The 24,918-nt window shown below is 48.2% G+C and overlaps 1 protein-coding gene across 3 annotated transcripts in view; it reads left to right on the top strand.

The window, feature by feature from the left end:
* The window catches only part of LOC144507767 (shiftless antiviral inhibitor of ribosomal frameshifting protein homolog), a 29,166-nt gene extending 7,395 nt beyond the window's left edge, over positions 1 to 21,771 (top strand). For all 3 annotated transcript variants that reach the window (XM_078235043.1, XM_078235042.1, XM_078235041.1), the window contains exons 2-8: positions 5,826 to 5,970; positions 8,971 to 9,002; positions 10,890 to 10,919; positions 12,830 to 12,985; positions 16,309 to 16,412; positions 17,686 to 17,843; positions 19,818 to 21,771. In XM_078235043.1, the coding sequence (XP_078091169.1) occupies positions 5,826 to 5,970; positions 8,971 to 9,002; positions 10,890 to 10,919; positions 12,830 to 12,985; positions 16,309 to 16,412; positions 17,686 to 17,843; positions 19,818 to 20,026 (834 nt within the window). In that variant the 3' untranslated portion in view covers positions 20,027 to 21,771. The remainder of the gene's footprint in view (positions 1 to 5,825; positions 5,971 to 8,970; positions 9,003 to 10,889; positions 10,920 to 12,829; positions 12,986 to 16,308; positions 16,413 to 17,685; positions 17,844 to 19,817) is intronic.
* Positions 21,772 to 24,918: the final 3,147 nt, after the last annotated feature.

Raw genomic sequence — 24,918 nt, forward strand, 5'->3', positions numbered from 1 at the left:
TCTGGGTTCTCTGGTTTCCACCCACAGTCCAAAGATGTCTGGGTTAGGTGGATTGGCCATGCTAAATTGTCCCTTGGTGTCAGGGTGACTAGCTAGGTTAAATATGTGGGATTATGAGGATAGGGCCTGGGTGGGATTGTGGTCGGTGCAGACCCGATGGGCTGAATGGCCTCCTTCTGCACTGTAGGCATTCTATGATTCTAACCAAGTTTCCTAAACTGAACTAGCCCAATTTGGTCCATATCCTTCCGAACCTTTCCCATCCATGTACCTGTCTTAGAGAAACAGAGAGAAATAGAGGGAATTCCAGAGACTCGGAGTCATCAGTGGCAGAGCAACTAAGATCGGAAATAATCATAGGGGCCGGAATTGGAGAATTAGTGCAACGACCTCGGAATTGGGAAGGCAGGAGGTGGTTGCAGAGATATTCTTGCTTTGGAAGCCATGTCTGCACTTGTGTCTCTGAGTACCAACTTTCCCTGGTTGCTAACTGCACTTCCTGGAGTCGGAATAAGCTTTCAGCATCGAGGCTTTCAGCCCTTTCAGTAGAGATAGGCGAGGTGATGAATGAATACTTTTCTTCAGTGTTCACCAAGGAGAGGGGCCATGTTTTTGAGGAAGAGAAGGTGTTACAGACTAATAGGCTGGAGGAAATAGATGTTCGGAGGGAGGATGTCCTGGCAGTTTTGAATAAACTGAAGGTCGATAAGTCCCCCGGGCCTGATGAAATGTATCCTAGGATTCTTTGGGAGGCAAGGGATGAGATTGCAGAGCCTTTGGCTTTGATCTTTGGGTCCTCGCTGTCCACGGGGATGGTAGTCATGATGTGGAGATGCCGGCGTTGGACTGGGGTAAACACAGTAAGAAGTTTAACAACACCAGGTTAAAGTCCAACAGGTTTATTTGGTAGCACACTTGTGTGGCTACTTGTGTTTGGCTTTTGCTACCAAATAAACCTGTTGGACTTTAACCTGGTGTTGTTAAACTTCTCACGGGGATGGTGCCAGAGGACTGGAGAATGGCGAATGTTGTTCCTCTGTTTAAGAAAGGGAATAGAAATGACCCTGGTAATTATAGACCGGTTAGTCTTACTTCGGTGGTTGGTAAATTGATGGAAAAAGTCCTTAGAGATGGGATTTACGACCATTTAGAAAGATGCGGATTAATCCGGGATAGTCAGCATGGATTCGTGAAGGGCAAGTCGTGCCTCACAAATTTGATAGAATTTTTTGAGCAGGTAACTAAGTGTGTTGATGAAGATAGGGCAGTTGATGTCATATACATGGATTTTAGTAAGGCGTTTGATAAGGTCCCCCATGGTCGGCTTATGATGAAAGTGAGGAGGTGTGGGATAGTGGGAAAGTTGGCCGATTGGATAGGTAACTGGCTGTCTGATCGAAGTAAGAAGTTTAACAACACCAGGTTAAAGTCCAACAGGTTTATTTGGTAGCAAAAGCCACACAAGCTTTCGGAGCTCTAAGCCCCTTCTTCAGGTGAACCTGAAGCTCCGAAAGCTTGTGTGGCTTTTGCTACCAAATAAACCTTTTGGCTTTAACCTGGTGTTGTTAAACTTCTTACTGTGTTTACCCCAGTCCAACGCCGGCATCTCCACATCATGTCTGATCGAAGACAGAGGGTGGTGGTCGATGGAAAATTTTCGGACTGGAGGCAGGTTGCTAGCGGAGTGCCGCAGGGATCAGTGCTTGGTCCTCTGCTCTTTGTGATTTTTATTAATGACTTAGAGGAGGGGGCTGAAGGGTGGATCAGTAAATTTGCTGATGACACCAAGATTGGTGGAGTAGTGGATGAGGTGGAGGGCTGTTGTAGGCTGCAAAGAGACATAGATAGGATGCAAAGCTGGGCTGAAAAATGGCAAATGGAGTTTAACCCTGATAAATGTGAGGTGATTCATTTTGGTAGGACTAATTTAAATGTGGATTACAGGGTCAAAGGTAGGGTTCTGAAGACTGTGGAGGAACAGAGAGATCTTGGGGTTCATATCTTGGGGATGAATTGGCTAAGGTAGACTGGGAGAGCAGGCTGGCAGGTAGGATAGCTGAGGAACAGTGGAGGATTTTTAAGGAGATCCTTTTCAGTTCTCAGCAAAAATATATTCCAGCAAAAAACAAGGATTGTAAGAAAAGGGAGAACCAGCCGTGGATAACGAAGGAAATAAAGGAGAGTATTAAAATAAAAACAGCTGCGTACAGAGTGGCCAAAAATAGTGGAGAAACAAGTGATTGGGAAAAATTTAAGAAACAACAAAGGGAGACTAAGAAAGCGATAAAGAAAGGAAGGATAGACTATGAAGCTAGGCTAGCAATTAATATAAAAAATGATAGTAAAAGTTTTTATAAATATATAAAAAGGAATAGAGTGGCTAGAGTGAATGTTGGACCCTTGGAGGACGAGAGGGGGGAGTTAATAGTGGGAAATGAGGATATGGCTGAGTCTTTAAATAAGTTTTTTGTGTCGGTCTTCACGGTGGAGGACACAAATAGTTTGCCAAATATTAACGATAGAGGGTTGGCAGCAGGAGAAACACTTAATACAATTAATGTTACCAGAGAGGCAGTGCTGGGTAGACTAATGGGACTGAAGGTGGACAAGTCCCCGGGTCCGGATGGAATGCATCCCAGGGTATTGAAAGAAATGTCAGAGGTAATAGTGGATGCGTTAGTGATTATTTATCAAAACTCGTTGCATTCTGGGGTAGTGCCGGTTGATTGGAAAACGGCTAATGTTACACCGCTGTTTAAAAAAGGAAGGAGACAAAAGGCGGGTAACTATAGGCTGGTCAGCTTAACGTCTGTAGTAGGGAAAATGCTGGAATCCATTATTAAAGAGGAGATAGCAGGGCATCTGGATAGAAATGGTTCGATCAATCAGACGTAGCATGGATTCATGAGGGGAAAGTCGTGCTTGACGAACATGTTGGATTTTTATGAAGATGTGACTAGGGCGGTTGATGGAGGAGAACCAGTGGATGCGGTGTTTTTGGATTTCCAAAAGGCGTTTGATAAGGTGCCCCATAAAAGGCTGCTGAAGAAGATTAGGGCACACGGAGTTGGGGGTAGTGTGTTAAAGTGGATTGGGGACTGGCTATCCGACAGGAAGCAACGAGTCGGAATAAATGGGTGTTTTTCCGTTTGGAGGAAGGTAACTAGTTGCGTGCCGCAGGGATCGGTACTCGGGCCGCAACTATTTACCATTTATATAGATGATCTGGAGGAGGGGACGGAGTGTAGGGTAACGAAGTTTGCAGACGACACAAAGATAAGTGGAAAAGTGAATCGTGTGGAGGACGGAGAAGATCTGCAGAGAGATTTGGACAGGCTGAGTGAGTGGGCGAGGATATGGCAAATGGAGTATAACATTGAGAAATGCGAGGTTATACACTTTGGAGGAAATAATAACAAATGGGATTACTATCTCAATGGAAGCAAATTAAAACATGCTACCGTGCAAAGGGACCTGGGGGTCCTTGTGCATGAGACGCAAAAGCCCAGTCTGCAGGTACAACAGGTGATCAAGAAGGCAAATGGGATGTTGGCCTATATCGCGAGGGGGATAGAATATAAAAGCAGGGATGTCTTGATGCACCTGTACAGGGCATTGGTGAGGCCGCAGCTGGAATACTGTGTGCAGTATTGGTCCCCTTATATGAGGAAGGATATATTGGCATTGGAGGGAGTGCAGAGAAGGTTCACCAGGTTGATACCGGAGATGAGGGGTTTGGATTATGAGGAGAGGCTGAGGAGATTGGGTTTGTACTCGTTGGAGTTTAGAAGGATGAGGGGGGATCTTATGGAGACTTATAAGATAATGCGGGGGCTGGATAGGGTGGAGGCGGAGAGATTCTTTCCACTTAGTAAGGAAGTTAAAACTAGAGGACACAGCCTCAAAATAAAGGGGGGTCGGTTTAAGACAGAGTTGAGGAGGAACTTCTTCTCCCAGAGGGTGGTGAATCTCTGGAATTCTCTGCCCACTGAGGTGGTGCAGGCTACCTCGCTGAATATGTTTAAAGCGCGGATGGATGGATTCCTGATCGGTAAGGGAATTAAGGGTTATGGGGATCAGGCGGGTAAGTGGTACTGATCCACGTCAGATCAGCCATGATCTTATTGAATGGCGGGGCAGGCTCGAGGGGCTAGATGGCCTACTCCTGCTCCTATTTCTTATGTTCTTATGTTCTTATATCCACAGATCTCTAAAGGTTGCCACTCAAGTGGATAGAGCTGTGAAGGAGGCCTATAGTGTGTTAGCTTTTATTAACAGGGGGTTGGAGTTTAAGAGCCGTGGGGTTATGCTGCAACTGTACAGGACCTTGGTGAGACCACATTTGGAGTATTGTGTGCAGTTCTGGTCACCTCACTATAAGAAGGATGTGGAAGCGCTGGAAAGAGTGCAGAGGAGATTTACCAGGATGCTGCCTGGTTTGGAGGGTAGGTCTTATGAGTAAAGGTTGCGGGAGCTAGGGCTGTTCTCTCTGGAGCGGAGGAGGCTGAGGGGAGACTTAATAGAGATTTATAAAATGATGAAGGGGATAGATAGAGTGAACGTTCAAAGACTATTTCCTCGGGTGGATGGAGCTATTACAAGGGGGCATAACTATAGGGTTCGTGGTGGGAGATACAGGAAGGATATCAGAGGTAGGTTCTTTACGCAGAGAGTGGTTGGGGTGTGGAATGGACTGCCTGCAGTGATAGTGGAGTCAGACACTTTAGGAACATTTAAGCGGTTATTGGATAGGCACATGGAGCACACCAGGATGATAGGGAGTGGGATAGTTTGATCTTGGTTTCAGATAAAGCTCGGCACAACATCGTGGGCCAAAGGGCCTGTTCTGTGCTGTACTGTTCTGTGTTCTATGTAGGAAGATCTTGTCAATTCAGAGGCTGACCTCAGGCAAGGCAGTAACAGGAGGGTTCGAAATTGAGAGAAGGAAACAAATGGCCCCGGTGATATACTCCTAATGTGAGCATCAGTAACCCCCCCATCCTCCCCAGCTGCAAAATACAGCATCCAGTGAGGACTGGGCCAGGGTGAACCATGTTGGATATCTTGGAGAAATAGCTCTGAGATGAAGAATCTCAGTCAGGGCCTGTGAAGATGTTCTTATCCTTTAAGAAAGGATCCAGATATACTGCGCACAGTGAGCGGCTTGATGGCACAGTGGTTAGCACTGCTGCCTCACGGTGCTAGGGACCCGGGTTCGATTCCCGGCTCGGGTCACTGTCTGTGTGGAGTCTGCACGTTCTCCCCGTGTCTGCGTGGGGTTTCCTCCAGGTAGTCCAATTTCCTCCTACAATCCAAAGACGTGCAGGTTAGGTGGATTGGCCGTGCTAAATTGCCCCTGAGTGTCAGGGGGAACTAGCTAGGGTAAATGCATGGGGTTATGTGGATAGGGCTTGGGTGGGATTGTGGTCGGTGCAGACTCGATATGGGCCGAATGGCCTCCTTCTGCACTGTGGGATTCTACAATTCTATGATTTGAAAAAGCAGCAAATGCGATGTGAGAAAAGACTTTTTCACCCAGAGAGTGGTTCGGGGTCTGGAATGTTCCGCCTGGTGGTGTGGTGGAGGCAGATTCAATCAAGGCATTCAAGTGGGCATTGGATGATTGAGTAGAAACAGTGTGTAGGGGTTAGGGGGAGAAGGCAGGGGGGATGGCACAAAGTCATGATGGACGTTGGGTGAGCCAGTGCAGAGATGATGGGCCAAATGGCCTCCTTCTGCACCCATAACAATTCCATAAAATGAAATAGAAAAAGAATAACTTTTTTAAAATATATCACACGGCTTTTTGTGTTCTTCTGCAACAGCGAGAGAAAAATATCCGGAGACTGAGGGAGACTTTCCACGCCAAGGTCATTACTGTGCCAAAAGCAGACTCCTTGATAAGAAGGTACAACAATGACTGTGAACTGGCCACACAGGAAATCCTGCAACGGAAGGACCAGGCGGATGGTACGTTTGCAACCCAAGCAAATAATCTTGACAGTCACATAGCGGTAATGCCACTGGACTTGTATCCAGAGGCCCAGGCTGATGCTCTGGGGGACACAGATTCGAATCCCACCATGACAACTGGTGGAATTTAAAATTTGGTGAATAAAATCCGGAATATAAAGTTAACCTCGGTAACAGCGACCACAAAATTGTCATCAATTGTCAGAAAAACCCATCTGGGTCACTAATGTCCTTGAGGGACAGAAATCCGTCGTCCTTACCCGGTCTGGCCGACACGTGACTCCAGACCCACAGCAATGTGGTTGACTATCAACTGCCCTCCAGGGAGGTGATGACCTACTGGTATTATCGCTAGACCATGGGCCCGATTTTACCATCAAGTTGCGCCCATTTTCAGGCCCGATAACCTGGGTCAAGTCGGGTGTGAGGTGAGTAGCATGATCCGCGACCGCCTCTGTGGCCATTCCCCCTTTACCAATGGCTGAAAATGGCCACGAACGGGACCGCGCCCGAAATGGGCGCGACGGCCATTTAAATTGAATTAATGGGCTGGACGCCCAACTTTACCGGCACTTCCCCCTTTATCACCGCGTTCGCCTGTCCAAATTTGGTGCAAAACAGACATGTCCGCAGAGGTCCGATTTGGGCGCTCCAGTTAGTGAGGAGGTAAGGTCAGAGCTTCCGGCGGCTCTCTGACTCAGGTCGGTGAAGGGGTGGGGGGGAGGTGGGTCAGATGGCTCTCTGGTGGGGGTGGCAGGGGGGGGTCGGCTGACACTCTGTGTGTGATCAGTGGAGGGGATAAGGGGTGGTCCACTGCCACTCTGCGTGCGATCGGTGGGGGGGAAATGGACAGGAAACTGCGATTGGTCTGGGTAGCGGGGGCATGGGTGGGATAAGGGGGTCAGTAATGTGGGCATGGGGCAATGTCTGTAGGGGCCAGGGGGGAGGCATTATCCGGCCCGGGAGGGATGTGGCAGGGGAGCATTTTTCTATTTTTCTTTCTGCGCATGCGCAGTTGGAGACGCCGATTGGAGCTGCAGGATTTCGGGTGCGTTAAGCCCCGCCCACAGGCTTGTGCAGCGCAAGTCGGAATCGCTGATATGTTTTCAGGCAGAGTGTGTATGGGGGGCGCCTGAGAACGGGTCTAAAAGTCAGATCTGAAACACCCCCAGTTTCAAGTCCATCAGCACTGAGAATCAAAATGGTAAAATAGGGCCCGATGAATCCAGAAACTCAGCTAATGTTCTGGTGACCCGGGTTCGAATCCCGCCACGGCAGATGGTGGAATTTGAATTCAATTTTAAGAATCTGGAATTAAGAATCTACTGATGACCATGAAACCATTGTCAGAAAAACCCATCTGGTTCACTAATGTCCTTCAGGGAAGGAAATCTGCCATCCTTACCCGGTCTGGCCTACATGTGACTCCAGAGCCACAGCAATGTGGTTGACTCTCAACTGCCCTCAGGCAACTAGGGATGGGCAATAAATGCTGGCCAGCCAGTGGCACCCATGTTTATTTATTTATTAGTCACTAGTAGGCTTACATTAACACTGCAATGAAGTTGCTGTGAAAATCCCCTCGTCGCCACACTCCGGCGCCTGTTTGGGTAACACTGAGGGAGAATTTAGCACGGTCAATGCACCCTAACCAGCACAGTCTTTCGGACTGTGGGAGGAAACCGGAGCACCCGGAGGAAACCCACGCAGACATGGGGAGAACGTGCAGACTCCGCACAGACAGTGACCCAAGCCGGGAATCGAACCTAGGTCCCTGGTGCTGTGAGGCAGCAGTGCCACCCTACGAATGAATAAAAAAAATTTTTTAATGGCTTCACCAATCACTCAGTTCGAGGGCAGTTTGGGGTGGGAAACATTCGGGATGGGATGCCCACAGCTCCTGAAAGAATGAAGAACAGAACTGAGCAAATTCCAGCGCCGGAGGCTGACTGAATCCCCGTGTGATGAAGATTGGGGATTTACAGCCCAGCAGGTGCTGAGTTTAATGATCTCTATGCTGGGGCCACAACTGACCTCGGCCAAGGTTTGACCTCTGACTATTGACCTTTCCTTGATATGTGTGTGCATGTGTGTGTGGGTGTGTGTGTGTGTGTGTATGTATGTGTGTGAGTTTGTTTGTGTGTGTGTGTGCACACATATAGGTGCGTTTGCTTGTATGTGTTTGTGTGTTTGTATGTGTGGGTGTGTGTGAGAGTGTGAGTGTGTGTCTGGGTGGGTGTGTGTGAGTGTGTGTGAGTGTGCGTGTGAGAGAGTGTGTGTGTGAGTGTGCGTGTGAGAGAGTGTGTGTGTGAGTGTGTGTGTGTATGAGTGTGTGTGTGTGTGTGTGTGAGAATATGAGTGTGTGTGTGTGTGTGAGAGAGTGTGTGTGTGGGTGTGTGTATGTGAGTGTGTGTGTGAGAGTGTGTGTGTGGGTGTGTGTGTGTGGGTGTGTGTGTGTGTGGGTGCGTGTGTGTGTGTGTGAGTGTGTGAGTGAGAGTGTGTGTGTGTGTGTGAGAGTGTGAGTGTGTGTGAGTGTGTGTGTGAGAGTGTGTGTGTGGGTGTGTGTGAGTGAGTGTGTGTGTGAGAGTGTGTTTGTGGGTGTGTGAGTGTGTGTGTGTGAGTGAGAGTGTGAACGTGTGTGTGTGTGAGAATATGTGTGTGAGTGTGTGTGTGAGTGTGAGTGTGTGTGTGAGTGTGAGTGTGTGTGTGTGTGTGAGTGTGTGTGAGCGTGTGTGTGAGTGTGTGTGAGCGTGTGTGTGTGTGTGAGTGTGTGTTTGTGTGTGTGTGGTGTGTGTGTGTGTGTGTGTGTGTGTGTGTGTGAGTGTTGTGTGAACTGTAACACAGCACACAGTGGTTCTTGGGCAGTGATTGGTGGGTCTCTGCTGGGTGAGGTGGAAGTCTGGGAAAGGAGGCAGTTTGCTCGGTTTGGACTAATCCGACTGGCCGAAACCACCTCCAGTGAAACACCGCTAACTCCAATTGTTTCCTTTCTTTCAGACGCAGAGGATGATGCAGAGGCCCAGCAATTGGTGAGTTGCTGATCTCTGAGTGCTTCTTTCGAAAGCTTTTAAAGATTACTTATTATAAGGGGATTTTCACACTAACTTCATTGCGGTGTTAATGTAAGTCCACTTGTGGCACTAATAAATAAAATAAATACCTCCTGAAATCTATCCTTGGAATACTGTGTACAGTTCTGGTCACCCTATTATAGAAAGGATATTATTAAACTAGAAAGAGTGCAGAAAAGATTTACTAGGATGCTACCGGGACTTGATGGTTTGAGTTATAAGGAGAGACTGGATAGACTGGGACTTTTTTCTCTGGAGCGGAGGAGGCTGAGGGGTGATCTTATAGAGGTCTATAAAATAATGAGGGGCACAGATCAGCTAGATAGTCAATATCTTTTCCCAAAGGAAGGGGAGTCTAAAACTAGAGGGCATAGGTTTAAGGTGAGAGGGGAGAGATACAAAAGGGTCCAGAGGGGCAATTGTTTCACACACAGGGTGGTGAGTGTCTGGAACAAGCTGCCAGAAGTTGTCGTAGAGGCCGGTTTTGACTTTTAAAAGGCATTTAGACAGTCACATGGGTAAGATGGGTATAGGGGGATATGGGCCAAACGCGGGCAATTGGTAGTAGCTGAGTGAATAAACAAATGGGGCGGCATGGACAAGTTGGACCGAAGGGCCTGTTTCCATGCTGGAAACCTCTATGACTCTGACCCCACCTTCCAAAGCGTCTAACGTCCATTCACACAATGACGACTCGTTCCACTCAGGGAATGAACCACCCAGTTTCAGTTGCTTAACAACTGGTGAAGGTACAGCCACACTGAGGACCACACACGCGCCAGGAGAAATTCTCTCTCAGAAAGCAACGAACTGACAGCTGAACAGATAGAGAGGCAAAAACACATCTGAGGATTTTTGCTTTCATGTCTTGTACTGTTTGGCTTTGAAGCTGAGGGCAGCCTCCATTGTCTTGCTCTATAATCAGCTTTTTAAGATCTGAGGAAGGTTAGAATTGTTACAGTGTACAAGGAGGCCATTCAGCCCATCGTGTCTGCACAGGCTCTCCAATCGAGCATCATGTCTTAGTGCCGTTCCCCTGCCTTTTCCCCGTAACCCCTACACATTGTTTCCATTCAAATAATCATCTAATGCCCCCTTGAATGCCTCGATTGAACCTGTCTCCACCACACTCTCGGGCAGTGCATTCCAGACCCAAACCACTCGCCGGGTGTAAAGGTTTTTCTCTCACGTCACACAGTGGTTAACACTGCTGCCTCACAGCGCCAGGGACCCAGGTTCAATTCCTGGCTCGGGTCACTGTCTGTGTGAAGTCTGCACGTTCTCCCCGTGTCTGCGTGGGTTTCCTCCGGGTGCTCTGGTTTCCTCCCACACGCCAAAGATGTGCGAGTTAGGTGGATTGGCCATGACATATTGTCCATTAGTGTCAGGGGGATTAGCAGGGTAAATATATGGGGTTTTGGGGATAGGGCCTGGGTGGGATTGTGGTCGGTGCAGGCTCGATGGGCCAAATGGCCTCCTTCTGCACTGTAGGGATTCTATGATTATGGTGGCAGCGGTGGGAAGTGTAGACGGGGTCAATGGATGGGAGGCTGGTCTGAGTGGTGGGTAAAGTTTCCCTGGTCTTGTGGTCAACATTTATCCCTCAATCACCGTCACAACAGATTACTTCATCATTCCAACTTGCTATTCGTGGGAGCTTGCTGTGCGTAAATTGGCTGCTGCATTTCCAGATTACAGATTGGCTGCATTTAAAAACTATCTCCTTAGGTGTAAAGTGCTGTAAGGCATTATTTGGTTGTGGAAGATGATACATAAATGCAGATTTCTTTTTGAAAGGCAGTATGAGAGGAGTCTGAGTGACAGGTTTTGTATTTTTCTACACAGGGTGAAGAGAATGATGATAATGAGATACAGGTACGTGATACTTCGCCAAGGCTCTGCACTCAGCAACAGGTTTGATAGAACCAGATGTGGCAGGAGGCCTAATGAATTATTAATTTTACTTTGTGTCTCTGAATTGCGATTAGGGCGGGGGGATTTAAAAAAAAAAATTTCTTTAATGAGATGTGAGTCACTGGCCAGGAAAATAGTGGCACAGTGGTTAGCACTGCTGCCTCACGGCACCAGGGACGGGGGTTCGATTCCCGGCTTTGGGTCACTGTCTGTGTGGAGTCTGCACGTTCTCCCCGTGTCTGCGTGGGTTTCCTCCGAGTGCTCCGGTTTTCTCCCACAGTCTGAAAGACGTGCTGGTTAGGGTGCATCGGCCGTGCTAAATTCTCCCTCCCGAACAGGCGCCAGAGTGTGGCGACCAGGGGATTTTCACAGTAACTTCGTTGCAGTGTTAATGTAAGCCTACTTGTGACACGAACTTTAAAATTTACTACCCATTCCTAATTGCCGTTTGAGAAGGTGGTGGTGAGCTGCCTTCTTGAATCGCTGCAGTCCATGTGGTGTAGGTACACCCACAGTGCTGTTAGGGAGGGAATTCCAGGATTTTGACCCAGTGACAGTGAAGGAATGGCCGATATATTTCCAAGTCAGGATGGTGAGGGGTTTGGAGGAGAACTTGCAGGTGGTGGTGTTCCCATGTGTCCGCTGCCCTTGTCATTCTAGGTGGTAGAAGTTGTGGGTTTGGAAGGTGCTGACTCAGGAGCCTTGGTGAGTTGCTATAGTGCATCTTGTAGCTGGTACACACTGCTGCCACTGAGCGTCAATGTTGGAGGGAGTGGATTAGAAATCAAGAAATCATAGAAACCCTACAGTGCAGAAGGAGGCCATTCGGCCCATCGAGTCTGCACCGACCACAATCCCACCCAGGCCCTACCCCCACATATTTACCCACTAATCCCTCTAACCTACGCACCTCAGGACTCTAAGGGGCAATTTTTAACCTGGCCAATCAACCTAACCCGCACATCTTTGGACTGTGGGAGGAAACCGGAGCACCCGGAGGAAACCCACGCAGACACGAGAAGAATGTACAAACTCCACACAGACAGTGACCCGAGCTGGGAATCGAATCCGGGACCCTGGAGCTGTGAAGCAGCAGTGCTAACCACTGTGCTACCGTGCCGCCAGGTGGTGGATGGGGTGATGAACAAATGTGTCCTGGATGGCGCGAGCTTCTTCAGTGACTCTCATCTCCTGAGATTTTAATAAGAACCTAAGAACTCGAAGCAGGAGTAGGCCATCTGGCCCCTCGAGCCTGCTCCGCCATTCAATAAGATCATGGCTGATCTTTTCGTGGACTCAGCTCCACTTACCCGCCCGCTCACCATAACCCTTAATTCCTTTACTGTTCAAAAATCTACCTATCCTTGCCTTAAAAACATTCAATGAAGTAGCCTCAACTGCTTCACTGGGCAGGGAATTCCACAGATTCACAACCCTTTGTGTGAAGAAGTTCCTCCTCAACTCAGTCCTAAATTTGCTTCCCCTTATTTTGAGGCCATGCCCCCTACTTCTGGTTTCACCCACCAGTGGAAACAACTTCCCTGCTTCTATCTTATCCATTCCCTTCATAACCTTGTATGTTTTCTATAAGATCTCCCCCTCATTCTTCTGAATTCCAATGAGTATGGCCCCAGTCTCGCCTCATAAGCCAACCCTCTCAACTCCGGAACCAACCACTTATATCAGCTTACTCAGTAAGGTGGGGCCAAATGCAGTGCATTCCACTGCCAGTAGGAGGCGAACTTCCATCTATTCTTGGTTCTTGAGTGAATACAGCCCATCTTGGTTGGTGAGAATTGAAAGATGCGTCATGCCTTGATGTGCTTTTTTCTTCTGCATTGTGATTGTGTTTACGTTCTGCGTTCAACCAGGAAATAGTGGACAACTTAAGGATGCTTCCACTGACTGAAGATAACGTGCGAATGTTTGATTTGGCAAGGAGTAATGAGATTCCCAGTATCCAAAGGCAGTTTGCGTGCTCACTTTGCGATAGATATTGGTGGAGGAAAGTGCCTGAAAGGAAACAGGTAACACCACTCTTGGTCATCAATGCCATTCCCTCATTTCATATATTGTAAACCCCACACAAATTTATATTAATGATTTGGATGAGAATATAGGGGGCATGGTTAGCAAGTTTGCAGATGACACCAAGACTGGTGGCATAGTGGACAATGAAGAAGGTTATCTCCGATTGCAAAGGGATCTTGATCAATTGGACCAGTGGGCTGACGAACGGCAGATGGAGTTTAATTTAGACAAATGCGAGGTGATGCATTTTGGTAGATTGAACCAGGGCAGGACATATTCAGTTAATGGTAGGGCATTGGGGAGAGTTACAGAACAAAGAGATCTAGGGGTACTGGTTCATCGCTCCTTGCAAGTGGAGTCACAGGTGGACAGAGTGGTGAAGAAGGCATTCAGCATGCTTGGCTTCATTGGTCAGAACATTGAATACAGGAGTTGGGATGTCTTGTTGAAGTTGTACAAGACATTGGTAAGGCCACACTTGGAATACTGTGTAAAGTTCTGGTCACCCTATTATAGAAAGGATATTATTAAACTAGAAAGAGTGCAGAAAAAATTTACTAGGATGCTACTGGGACTTGATGGTTTGAGTTATAAGGAAAGGCTGAATAGACTGGGACTCTTTTCCTTGGGGCGTCGAAGGCTGAGGGGTGATCTTATAGAGGTCTATAAAATAATGAGGTGCATAGATCAGCTAGATAGTCAATATCTTTTCCCAAAAGTAGGGGAGTCTAAAACTAGAGGGCATAGGTTTAAGGTGAGAAGGGAGAGATACAAAAGGGTCTAGAGGGGCAATTTTATCACACAGAGGGTGGTGAATGTCCGGAACAAGCTGCCAGAGGTAGTAGTAGAAGCGGGTACAATTTTGTCTTTTAAAAAGGGTTTAGACAGTTACATGGGTAAGATGGGCATAGAGGGATATGGGCCAAATGTGGGCAATTGGAATAAGCTTACTGATTTAAAAAAAGGGCGGCATGGACAAGTTGGGCCGAAGGGCCTGTTTCCATGCTGTAAACCTCTATGACTCTATGACTCTATGACTGCCCTCAGTCCCCTACATGTCTTCTGGAAGTCCTCTGTCTAAGGGAGGACTCTACCCGCCTGGGGTGATCACCCACTCTCGGTCCCAACTGGTCCCTCAACTCAGCTGACCCTCTTCTGCTGTGCTGCCCTTAAAGGGACAATAACCACAGGCTCCCAGAAAAGAGACGGGGGTGACCTGAGGTCCTGGGAATACTGTAAGATAGATCCTCGGGAGGGATGATGTTTCAGGAGCGTGAGGAGAGTGAATTTGAATTTGAAGATCATAAGATGGTCACTCGTAATTCCAATCAGGAATTCAAAAGAAAATTCTTCACCAGAGATTGGTGAGAATGTGGAACTCGCTACCACAGGGAGTTGGTTGAGGTGAACACAGAACAAAGAACAAAGAAAATTACAGCACAGGAACTGGCCCTTCAGCCCTCCAAGCCTGCACTGACCATGCTGCCCCGACTGAACTAAAGCCCCCTACCCTTCTGGGGACCATATCCCTCTATTCCCATCCTATTCTATCCTATAGGGTGGTACGGTAGCATAGTGCTTAGCACTGCTGCCTCACAATGCCAGATTCCTAGCTTGGGTCATTGTCTGTGCGGAGTTTGCGCGTTCTCCCCATGTCTGCGTGGGTTTCCTCCGGGTGCTCCGGTTTCCTCCCACATTCTGAAAGATGTGCTGGTTAAATGCATTGACCCAACAGGTGCCGGACTGTGGCGACTAGGACAATTTCACAGTAACTTCATTGCATTGCTAATGTAAGCCTTACTTGTGACAAATAAATTTACTTTAACATATTCATGTATTTATCCAGACGCCCCTTAAAAGTCACTATCATATCTGCTTCCACTACCTCCCCCGGCAGCGAGTTCCAGGCACCCACCACCCTCTGTGTAAAAAACTTGCCTCGTACATCTCCTTTAAACCTTGCCCCTCTCACCTTAAACCTGTGCCCCCCCAGTAATTGACTCTTCCACCCTGGGAAAAAGCTTCTGACTATCCACTCTGTCCATGCCTCTCATAATCTTGTAGACTTCTATCAAGTCGCCCCTCAACCTCCGTCGTTCCAGTGAGAACAAGCCAAGTTTCTCCAACCTCTCCTCATTACAACATAAGAACTGAAGTGCATGATGTGGAGATGCTGGCGTTGGACTGGGGTAAACACAGTAAGAAGTCTCACAACACCAGGTTAAAGTCCAACAGGTTTATTTGGTAGCACGAGCTTTCGGAGCGCTGCCCCTTCATCAGGTGAATGGTGAGTTGGGTTCACAATCAGGGCATATATAGACACAGACTCAATTACAAGAGTTTGGTTGGAATGCGAGTCTTAACAGGTAATCAAGTCTTAAAGGCACACAACGTGAGTGGAGAGAGGGTTAAGCACAGGTTAAAGAGGTGTGTATTGTCTCCAGCTAGGACAGTTAGTGAGATTTTGCAAGCCCAGGCAAGTCGTAGGGGTTACAGATAGTGTGACATGAACCCAAGATCCCGGTTTTTATTGAATTCAAATTTCACCATCTGTGGTGGTGGGATTCGAACCCGGGTCCCCAGATCTTGCTCTGGATCTCTGGATTACTAGCCCTGTGACAATACCACGACACCACTGCCTTCCCCGGCTTATTTTTTAATTAGTTGCTTGAAAAATTCGATGGGCGGAGACGATGCATTCACTTAAATTAAATGCATTGAAGGCAAAGCTAGATGGACACCAATGGGAGAGCGAGGGAGAGAAGGTTTTGTGGATGGAGTGAGATGAGGAGGGGAAGGGGGCTACGGGGGGAAGGGGGATGATGGGAGGAGGTTCATTTTCCAGGCCACTGGCTGGGCCTATTGCCCATCCCTAACTGCCCTCCATTTCAGAGGGGCAGTTGAGAATCAACCACATTGCTGTGGCTCTGGAGTCACACGTAGGCCAGACCGGGTAAGGACGGCAGATTTCTTTCCCGAAAGGGGTGACCCAGATGGGTTTTTTCCAACAATGGGGGTCAGTAGATTCTTAATTCCAAAGTTTTATTGAATTTAAATCTCCCTGTCTGCCGTGGCGGGATTCGAACCCAGATCTTGCTCTGGGTCTCTGCATTACTGGTCCTGTGACAATGCCACTGCGCCATTGCCTGTGGAGCAGAAACAGCAGCAAAAGCAGATGTGGCCTGTTTCTATCCTGTGCATTTGATGTGAGTAAATGTTTTATAAGAGCTTTTACCATCTGGTATTGCGAGGGTTTATCTCTTAGTTAGCTGCATGGAAAACTGGGTGAGCGGAGATGATGCATTCACTTTCTCCACAGGTCTCCAGATGTCGGTGTTGTAAACATAAGTACGACGCAGTGCCGAGAGATCAGGAGTGGGGTTTCGCTGAGTATATCTGCGAAATTTGCAACAACTCTTTCAGGTAAGGTCTAGTCTCAGCAGAATTCCATCTCGGGAAAAACAAGAAGGGTTATTAATGGGTGGTCTTTGCCCCTTTCTACCAGCCGTGTGGTGAAGAGCATTGGTGCTTCCAGGGCAAGACCCTAAGATATAGGAGCAGAATTAGGCCATTCAGCCCATCGAGTCTACTCCGCCATTGGCTGATAAGTTTCTCAACCCCATTCTCCCGCCTTTTCCCCGTAACCTTACCGATCAAGAACCTATCTATCAAAGTTTGGAAGACAATGCAGGCAACCCTTCATCGCCTATGGCCTTCAAAGGTTTGTGGGACCTGGAAAGCTCACCGCGCCGTCATTCAGACTTACCCATTGTCTGATGATCTCACACCGAGGGGAGAGGGGCTGTGGGGTGGTTTCCTATTGAGTTCCTCGCGGTTTTCATCTTCGAAAGATGTTCTCGTGCCTGCCGAGGCTAAAGAGGCCTAGCGCACCCTCCCTGATGGAGGAGGGAGGGTGGGAACTTTTCTCAGCAATGGGACCCCTGTCCTCTGCTGAACATCAGCCCAGCATTCATAGCTGTCTCTGAATCAGCTGTGCTGTTCAGAGTGGGTTTTGGAACCGACCCTTCTGACTCTGAGGCAGGAATGCTACCGCTGACCAGAGGTCACTCCATTCGGGACGGGTTCCCCGGTAGTTAGGGGACCTGCTCTGATCTCGATTTGAACAGATATTGATTGGGCCAGTGCAACTTTCTTGGGTTATTTCGGAACTGGGTTATCCAAGTTTCTGCATGTGAGGTGAAATAGTGAGGGGTGGCATAGTGGTTAACACTGCCACCTCAGAGCGCCAGGGACCCCGGTTCGATTCCCGGCCTCGGGTCACTGCGTGTGTGGAGTTTACACGTTCTCCCCGTATCTGCATGGGTTTCCTCCGGTTTCCTCCCACAGTCCGAAAGACGTGCTGGTTAGGATGCATTGGCCGTTCTAAAATCTCCCTCAGTGTTACCCGAACAGGCGCCGGAGTGTGGCGACTAGGGGATTTTCACAGTAACTTCATTGCAGTGTTAATGTAAGCCTACTTGTGACACTAATAAATAAACTTTAACTTTATGAATTCGAGTTGAGAATCATCCGATTGGCCAATGAAGTCTGTTGGCTTCCTAATTGGTCATGTGAAGGTGGCGCATCATGGGAATGGGTGACCCCAAAGGTGGGAGGGTGGAGGTCATGTGATGAAGCCTATGTCCAAAGTTGGCAACTCTAACACATCATTAAGTTGTGTCTCTCTCAATGTCAGGCACTTTGGACAGATGGGACTTGCTGCTTCATGCTACAGGTGTCGGAGTGCTGTCCTCCCCATCCACATCATCCCACCCCAGCAAGACCGGATGCACCCGGAAAACAGAAGGCGGATTCCACACGGTTGCTGTGCTGAGGATTGTTACAACAGACAAGGTAACATAGAGACGTAGACACTAGAAGCAGGAGTAGGCCATTCGGTCCTTCGAGCCTGCTCCACCGTTCATTATGACCATGGCTGATCATCAAAAATCAGTTTCGTGATCCCGCCAGCTCTTGTCCCGCTGTGGTAGCGTGGCCCCTTTAAGGGGGCATTTGCTGAGGGCGACGGAGGGAACCTACAGACCCTACGGTCCGGACCCTCTGGAGTGTCGAGGCTGGAGGGAGAGCCAGTCGAGTGAGAGCGTGCGTATCCCGGGTCGGGGGAATATCCGCAGTTGGAACCAGGAATGTTCGTGTATAGTCGCACCATTATTCTGTCCCTGTTGTAAATATAGTTATTGGCAATGAAGCATTTTGTTCATTAGCCTCAGTGAGTCACCCTCCATATATTACACCCACTTTTAGTAACTTCACATCTCAGGCATCTGACCTCAGGTTTAGTATGAATTGAGGCCCTTTTGTTTCAAATGTCTATTGGAATCTGTGTGCAGATCATTGCTTTCCAATGATTTGATTTGATTTGATTTATTATTGTCACATGTACTGGGATACAGTGAAAAGTATTGTTTCTTGCGCACTATACAGACAAAGCATACCGTTCACAGAGAAGGAAAGGAGAGGGTGCAGAATGTAGTGTTACAGTCATAGCTAGGGTGTAGAGAAAGATCAACTTAATATCAGGTAATTCCATTCAAAAGTCTGACAGCAACAGGGAAGAAGCTGTTCTTGAGTCGGTTGGTACGTGACCTCAGACTTTTGTATCTTTTTCCCCGATGGAAGAAGGTGGAAGAGAGAATGTCCGGGGTGCGTGGGATCCTTGATTATGCTAGCTGCTTTTCCCAAGGCAGCGGGAAGTGTAGACAGAGTCAATGGATGGGAGGCTGGTTTGCGTGATGGACTGGGCTTCATTCACGACCCTTTGTAGTTTCTTGCGGTCTTGGGCAGAACAGGAGCCATACCAAGCTGTGATACAACCAGAAAGAATGCTTTCTATGGTGCATCTGTAAAAGTTGGTGCGAGTCGTAGCTGACATGCCAAATTTCCTTAGCCTCCTGAGAAAGTAGCGACGTTAGTGGACTTTCTTAACCTCAGACTTTTGTATCAGACACGGGGGAGAACGTGCAAACTCCACACAGACAGTGACCCAAGCTGGGAATCGAACCCGGGTCCCTGGCTCTGTGAGGCATCAGTGCTAACCCACTGTGCCACCGTGCCACCCCTAAGCCCACAGTGCAAGATATCGTTAAAAAACATTCCCAGGGCGTGGGCATCAGTGGCTGGCCCATCCCTAGTTGCCCCTTGACAAGGCGGTGGTGAGCTGCCTTCTTGAATCGCCGCAGTCCATGTGGTGTAGGTACAGCCACAGTGCTGTTAGTGGGGGATTTCATAGAACCTTAGAAACTGCGTGGGTTTCCTCCGGGCGCTCCGGTTTCTTCCCACAGTACAAAAGACATGCTGTTTAGGTGAATTGGCCGTGCTAAGTTCTCCCTCAGTGTACCCGAACAGGTGCTGGAGTGTGGCAACTCGGGAATTTTCACAGTAACTTCATTGCAGTGTTAACGTAAGCCTATTTGTGACACTAATAAATAAACTTTAAACTTTAAACCAATGGCAGTCCTGAGGCCAGCTTCATAGAATCCCTACAGTGCAGAAGGAGGCCATTTGGCCCAGCAAGTCTGTACCGATCACAATCCCACCCAGGCCCTACTCCTGCAACTCCACGCATTTACCCTGCTAATCCCCTTGACACTAGGGTCAATTTAGTATGGCCAATGAACCTAACCCGCACATCTTTGAGCTTCTCTGAAATTAAACTGAACTCACGCAGAGGAGAAGATGTCACCCCAACAGTAAGTCAAGTTGGCACTGAATGAACAGGCTGAATGGCACGGCCGCCCTCAGGCTAGTTTTAAACATTCCTCGGTGTCAACGTCCCATTTTAACAAAGAATTCCTTTGTCCCTGGCAGAACCGTACGTTCCCGGCACGCACTGCGTCCATCCGAGGACACGGCAGGTGCGCGGCCTACCCAAGGTGCTGTGCCCCAGCCTGGCGCACGAGTCCACCGGATCGACTGTCGCCAGCTGCATTAGCCAGGACTCCTCGATGGAGTGTGACGTGGAAGATATCATCCAGGAAGACTTGAGGGCGATCCCAGAAGAAGAGGAAGATGAGTGAATGAGCCGAGTGGAGAAAGCTGTGCCTCCCCTTGCCTCCACCCCTGAAATCCTCGTCCTTCCAAATCGAGGATTGTTGTGAGCCGAGAATGATGGGAACGGACTGGGAGAAAGACGTTCCCCTGACGGCACCACCAATGTCAAACCCTGCTGAAAGATTCAGACGCCTCCAGCCAGGCAAACCTGACTGACTCGTGACGATTGATAACTTTCAGGAAAACCATTTTTGATTTTGTTTATTAGAGTCATAGAGGTTTACAGCATGGAAACAGGCCCTTCGGCCCAACTTGTCCATGCTGCCCTTTTCTTTTTAAAACCCCCAAGCTAATCCCAATTGCCCGCATTTGGACCATATCCCTCTATACCCATCGTACCCATGTAACTGTCTAAATGCTTTTTAAAATATAAAATTGTACCCGCCTCTACTACTACCTCTGGCAGCTTGTTCCAGACACTCACCATCCTCTGTGTGAAAAAATTGCCTCTCTGGACACTTTTGTATCTCTCCCCTCTCACTTTAAAGCTATGCCCTCGAGTTTTAGACTCCCCTACCTTTGGGAAAAGATATTGACTATCTAGTTGATCTGTGCCCCTCATTATTTTATAGACCTCTATAAGGTCACCCCTCAGCCTCCTACGCTTCAGAGAAAAAAGTCCCAGTCTATTCAGCCTTTCCTTATAACTCAATCCATCAAGTCCCAGTAGCATCCTAGTAAATGTTTTCTGCACTCTTTCTAGTTTAATAATATCCTTTCTATAATAGGGTGACCACAATTGCACACAGTATTCCAAGTGTGGCCTTATCAATGTCTTGTACAACTTTAACAAGACATCCGAACTCCTGTATTCAATGTTCTGACCAATGAAACCAAGCATACTGAATGCCTTCTTCACCACTCTGTCCACCTGTGACTCCACTTTCAAGGAGCTATGAACATGTACCCGGAGATCTCTTTGTTCTGTAACTCTCCCCAACGCCCTACCATTAACTGAGTAAGTCCTGCCCTGGTTCAATCTACCAAAATGCATCACCTCGCATTTGTCTAAATTAAACTCCATCTGCCATTCGTCAGCCCACTGGCCCAATTGATCAAGATCCCATTGCAATTGGAGATAACTTTCTTCACTGTCCACTATGCCACCGATCTTGGTGTCATCTGCAAACTTACTAACCATGCCTCCTATATTCTCATCCAAATCATTAATATAAATGACAAATAACAATGGGCCCAGCACTGATCCCTGAGGCACACCGCTGGTCACAGGCCTCCAGTTTGAAAAACAACTCTTTACAACCACTCTCTGGCTTCTGTCAAGAAGCCAATTTTGTATCCATTTAGATACCTCACCCTGGATCCCGTGAGATTTAACCTTATGCAACAACCTACCATGCGGTACCTTGTCAAAGGCCTTGTAAAGTCCATCTAGACAACATCAACTGCACTGCCCTCATCTACCTTCTTGGTTGCCTCTTCAAAAATTTCAATCAAATTTGTGAGACATGATTTTCCACTCACAAAGCCATGCTGACTGTCCCTAATCAGTCCTTGCATCTCTAAATGCCTGTAGATCCTGTCTCTCAAAATACCTTCCAACAATTTACCCACCACAGATGTGAGGCTCACTGGCCTGTAGTTCCCAGGATTTTCCCTGCAGCCCTTTTTAAACAAAGGCACAACATTTGCCATTCTCCACTCTTCAGGGATGATATTTTTCTAGAAATATTTTTATTAAACAGTTTTTCAAATATTAGTTGCTTCAAGATTTCTTTTTTGTTTTAAATCTTTACATCTTAAAGGAAAACGTTATTTAATATCGCGGAATAGGCGGCCAAAGAGAAGGAGGAGTCAGTGATATGGCGCCTTTCGTGTGTTCCCGCATTCACACCGGACTAACTTTAAAACTTCTCCCTCCCTCTCCCCCTCCCTCTCTCCCCTTCCCTCTCTCTCCCCCCCTCTGCCCCCTCTCCCCCTTTCCCCTCCCTCTCCCCCTTCTTCTGCCCTCCCCTTCCCCCCTCCCTCTCCCCTCTCCCCCTCCCTCTCTCTCTCTCCCTCCCCCCTCCCTCCCTTCCCCCGCTCCCCCTCTCTCTCCCCCTTCCCCTCTCTCTCCCCCCTCCCTCCCTCTCCCTCTTCCCATTTCCCCATCACTTCCCCATTTCCCCCTCTCTTTATTCCCCAGTCCCCTTCGTCCTGCCCTCCCCCTCGTCCCCCCCTCCTCTTTCAAGTTATTCCCCCCCGCCCACTGTCTTTGCCCTAATCCTGCTCACTCTGTCCCTCCCTTTGTGGCTTCCTCCTCCTCCTCCAAACAGTACAGCCAGTGGCCACAGTGTGGTGCTGTTGAGCACCCTGGGGAGGGAGCAATAGGCACCAGTTGAGACTCAGTCTCAGTCTAAAGGTATCTCCAGATTTGAGACTAATTTAACAACAAGTATTTATTTAAAGAAAACATAGCTAATAAAAAGATGTGGGGAGCTGAATTCCCATCCTCTAATCCATGTCCAGGCTGCATTTGAACTATTTCCTACACAGAAATGACACTTTGTTTAAGTTTTTAAAGTTTATATATTAGTGTCACAAGTGGGCTTACATTAACACTGCAATGAAGTCACTGTGAAAATCCCCCTAGTCCCCACACTCCTGTGCGGGTACACTGAGGGAGAATTTAGCACGGCCAACGCACCCTAACCAATGTGTCTTTCGGACCGTGGGAGGAAACCGGAGCACCCGGAGGAAACCCACGCAGATACGGGGAGAACATGCAGACTCCACACAGACAGTGACCCAAGCCAGCAATCGAACCTGGGTCCCTGGCTCTGTGAGGCAGCAGTGCTAACCACTGTGCCACCGTGCCGCCAGGTATGGGGCTGTGGGGGTGGGGAAAGGTGGGATCAGGATATTGCATTTGATGATCAGCCATGATCAAAATGAATGGCGGAGCAGGCTCGAAGGGCCGAATGGCCTCCTCCTGCTTCTAGTTTCTGTGTAATGCTGAGGGAAATGAGCAAGGGATTTAATCACCAGATTTTATATGTTGCACAGCTCTATCCACCCACTCTTCGCAGTGTGACAAACATCCCGAGACTTCTTACTGTGCCTGAAGTAACCCCAGTAAGAAGCTTAACAACACCAGGTTAAAGTCCAACAGGTTTATTTGGTAGCAAAAGCCACACAAGCTTTCGGAGCCTTAAGCCCCTTCTTCAGGTGAGTGGGAGTTCTGTTCACAAACAGGGCATATAAAGCCACAAACTCAATTTACATGAATAATGGTTGGAATGCGAATACTTACAGCTAATCAAGTCTTTAAGATACAAACAATGTGAGTGGAGAGAGCATTAAGACAAGTTAAAGAGATGTGTATTGTCTCCAGACAGGACAGCCAGTGAAACTCTGCAGGTCCAGGCAGCTGTGGGGATTACAGATAGTGTGACATGAACCCAAGATCCCGGTTGAGGTCGTCCTCATGTGTGCGGAACTTGGCTATCAGTTTCTGCTCAGCGACTCTGCGCCGTCGTGTGTCGTGAAGGCCGCCTTGGAGAACGCTTACCCGAAGATCAGAGGCCGAATGCCCGTATACTGATAGCCAAGTGGCGCTGTGGTAAAGCCACTGGGCTAGTATCCCAGAGTCCCAGGCGAACACTCTGAGGGGGGACATGGGTTCAAATCCCACCACGGCAGCTGGTGTAATATAAATTCAATTCATTAAAATCTGGAAGATGAAACTGCTCGCGGCCATGAAGCTATTATTGATTGTCATTAAAATTCCATTGGGGAAGGGGGAATCTGTCGTCCTTACCTGGTTTGGCCTACATGTGGCTCTGGAGCCACAGCAACGTGGAAGACACAGACTCCACGAAGGGGTAATTTAGCAGAGCCAATAATCTACACATCTTTGGACGCAAAGGGGTAATTTAGCATGGCCAATCCACCTAACCTACACACCTTTGGACACTAGGGGCAATTTATCATGGCCGATCCACCTAACCTACACATCTTTGGACGCTAAGGGCCAATGTATCATGGCCAATCCACCTAACTTGTACATCTTTGAACACTAAGGGGCAATTGATCATGGCTAATCCACCTAACCCACACATCTTTGGACACTAAGGGGCAATTTAGCATGGCCACTCCTCCTAACCTGCAGATCTTGAGACACTAAGGCACAATTTAGCATGGCCAATCCACCTAACCTGCATATCTTGGGACACTAATGGGCAATTTAGCATGGCCAATCCACCTAACCTGCATATCTTGGGACACTAATGGGCAATTTAGCATGGCCAATCCACCTAACCTGCTCATCTTTGGACTGTGGGAGGAAACCGGAGCATCCGGAAGGAAACCCATTGAGACACAGGGAGAACGTGCAGACTCCACACAGACAGTCACCCGAGGCCGGAATCGAACCTGGGTCCCTGGCGCTGTGAGGCAGCAGTGATAACCACTGTGCCACCGCGTTATTGTATTAAAAATGATAGTTTAAGCATTCTCCTTGTTTTGGGTCAGTTCTGGCGACGCTTGCCCAGTTGCATTGCGTTCGTTCTGTAGATCCGGTTCTGAGTTCCCCTTTGTATGCATTTTGACATCATAAATCACCAAACCTGGGCAACCACTCTCGGCTGCCACACCCTGACGCTTTCCTACTTCAATCAAACTGCGATGCTTTAGATTATAGAGTGCGTTTTTCTGTGCAACACCCACCCCAGTGAACTCGGAATCAGCTCCAGTGGAGTCCGAGGGAGAAAGTTTGTGGGTTTTATTCAGCAAGGTAGAATGGGATTCTGTTCATTTTTATCTGAAGTTGGCTGAGATTTTTTTTTAATGATTGGCGATGAAATTTGTTGTCTGTGTTCTTCCGTTCCCTGTATCAACTCAAAAGGACTTCGGACAGATG

The sequence above is a fragment of the Mustelus asterias genome, chromosome 19 (assembly GCF_964213995.1).
Source record: "Mustelus asterias chromosome 19, sMusAst1.hap1.1, whole genome shotgun sequence".
In the NCBI taxonomy this organism is placed as follows: domain Eukaryota; kingdom Metazoa; phylum Chordata; class Chondrichthyes; order Carcharhiniformes; family Triakidae; genus Mustelus; species Mustelus asterias.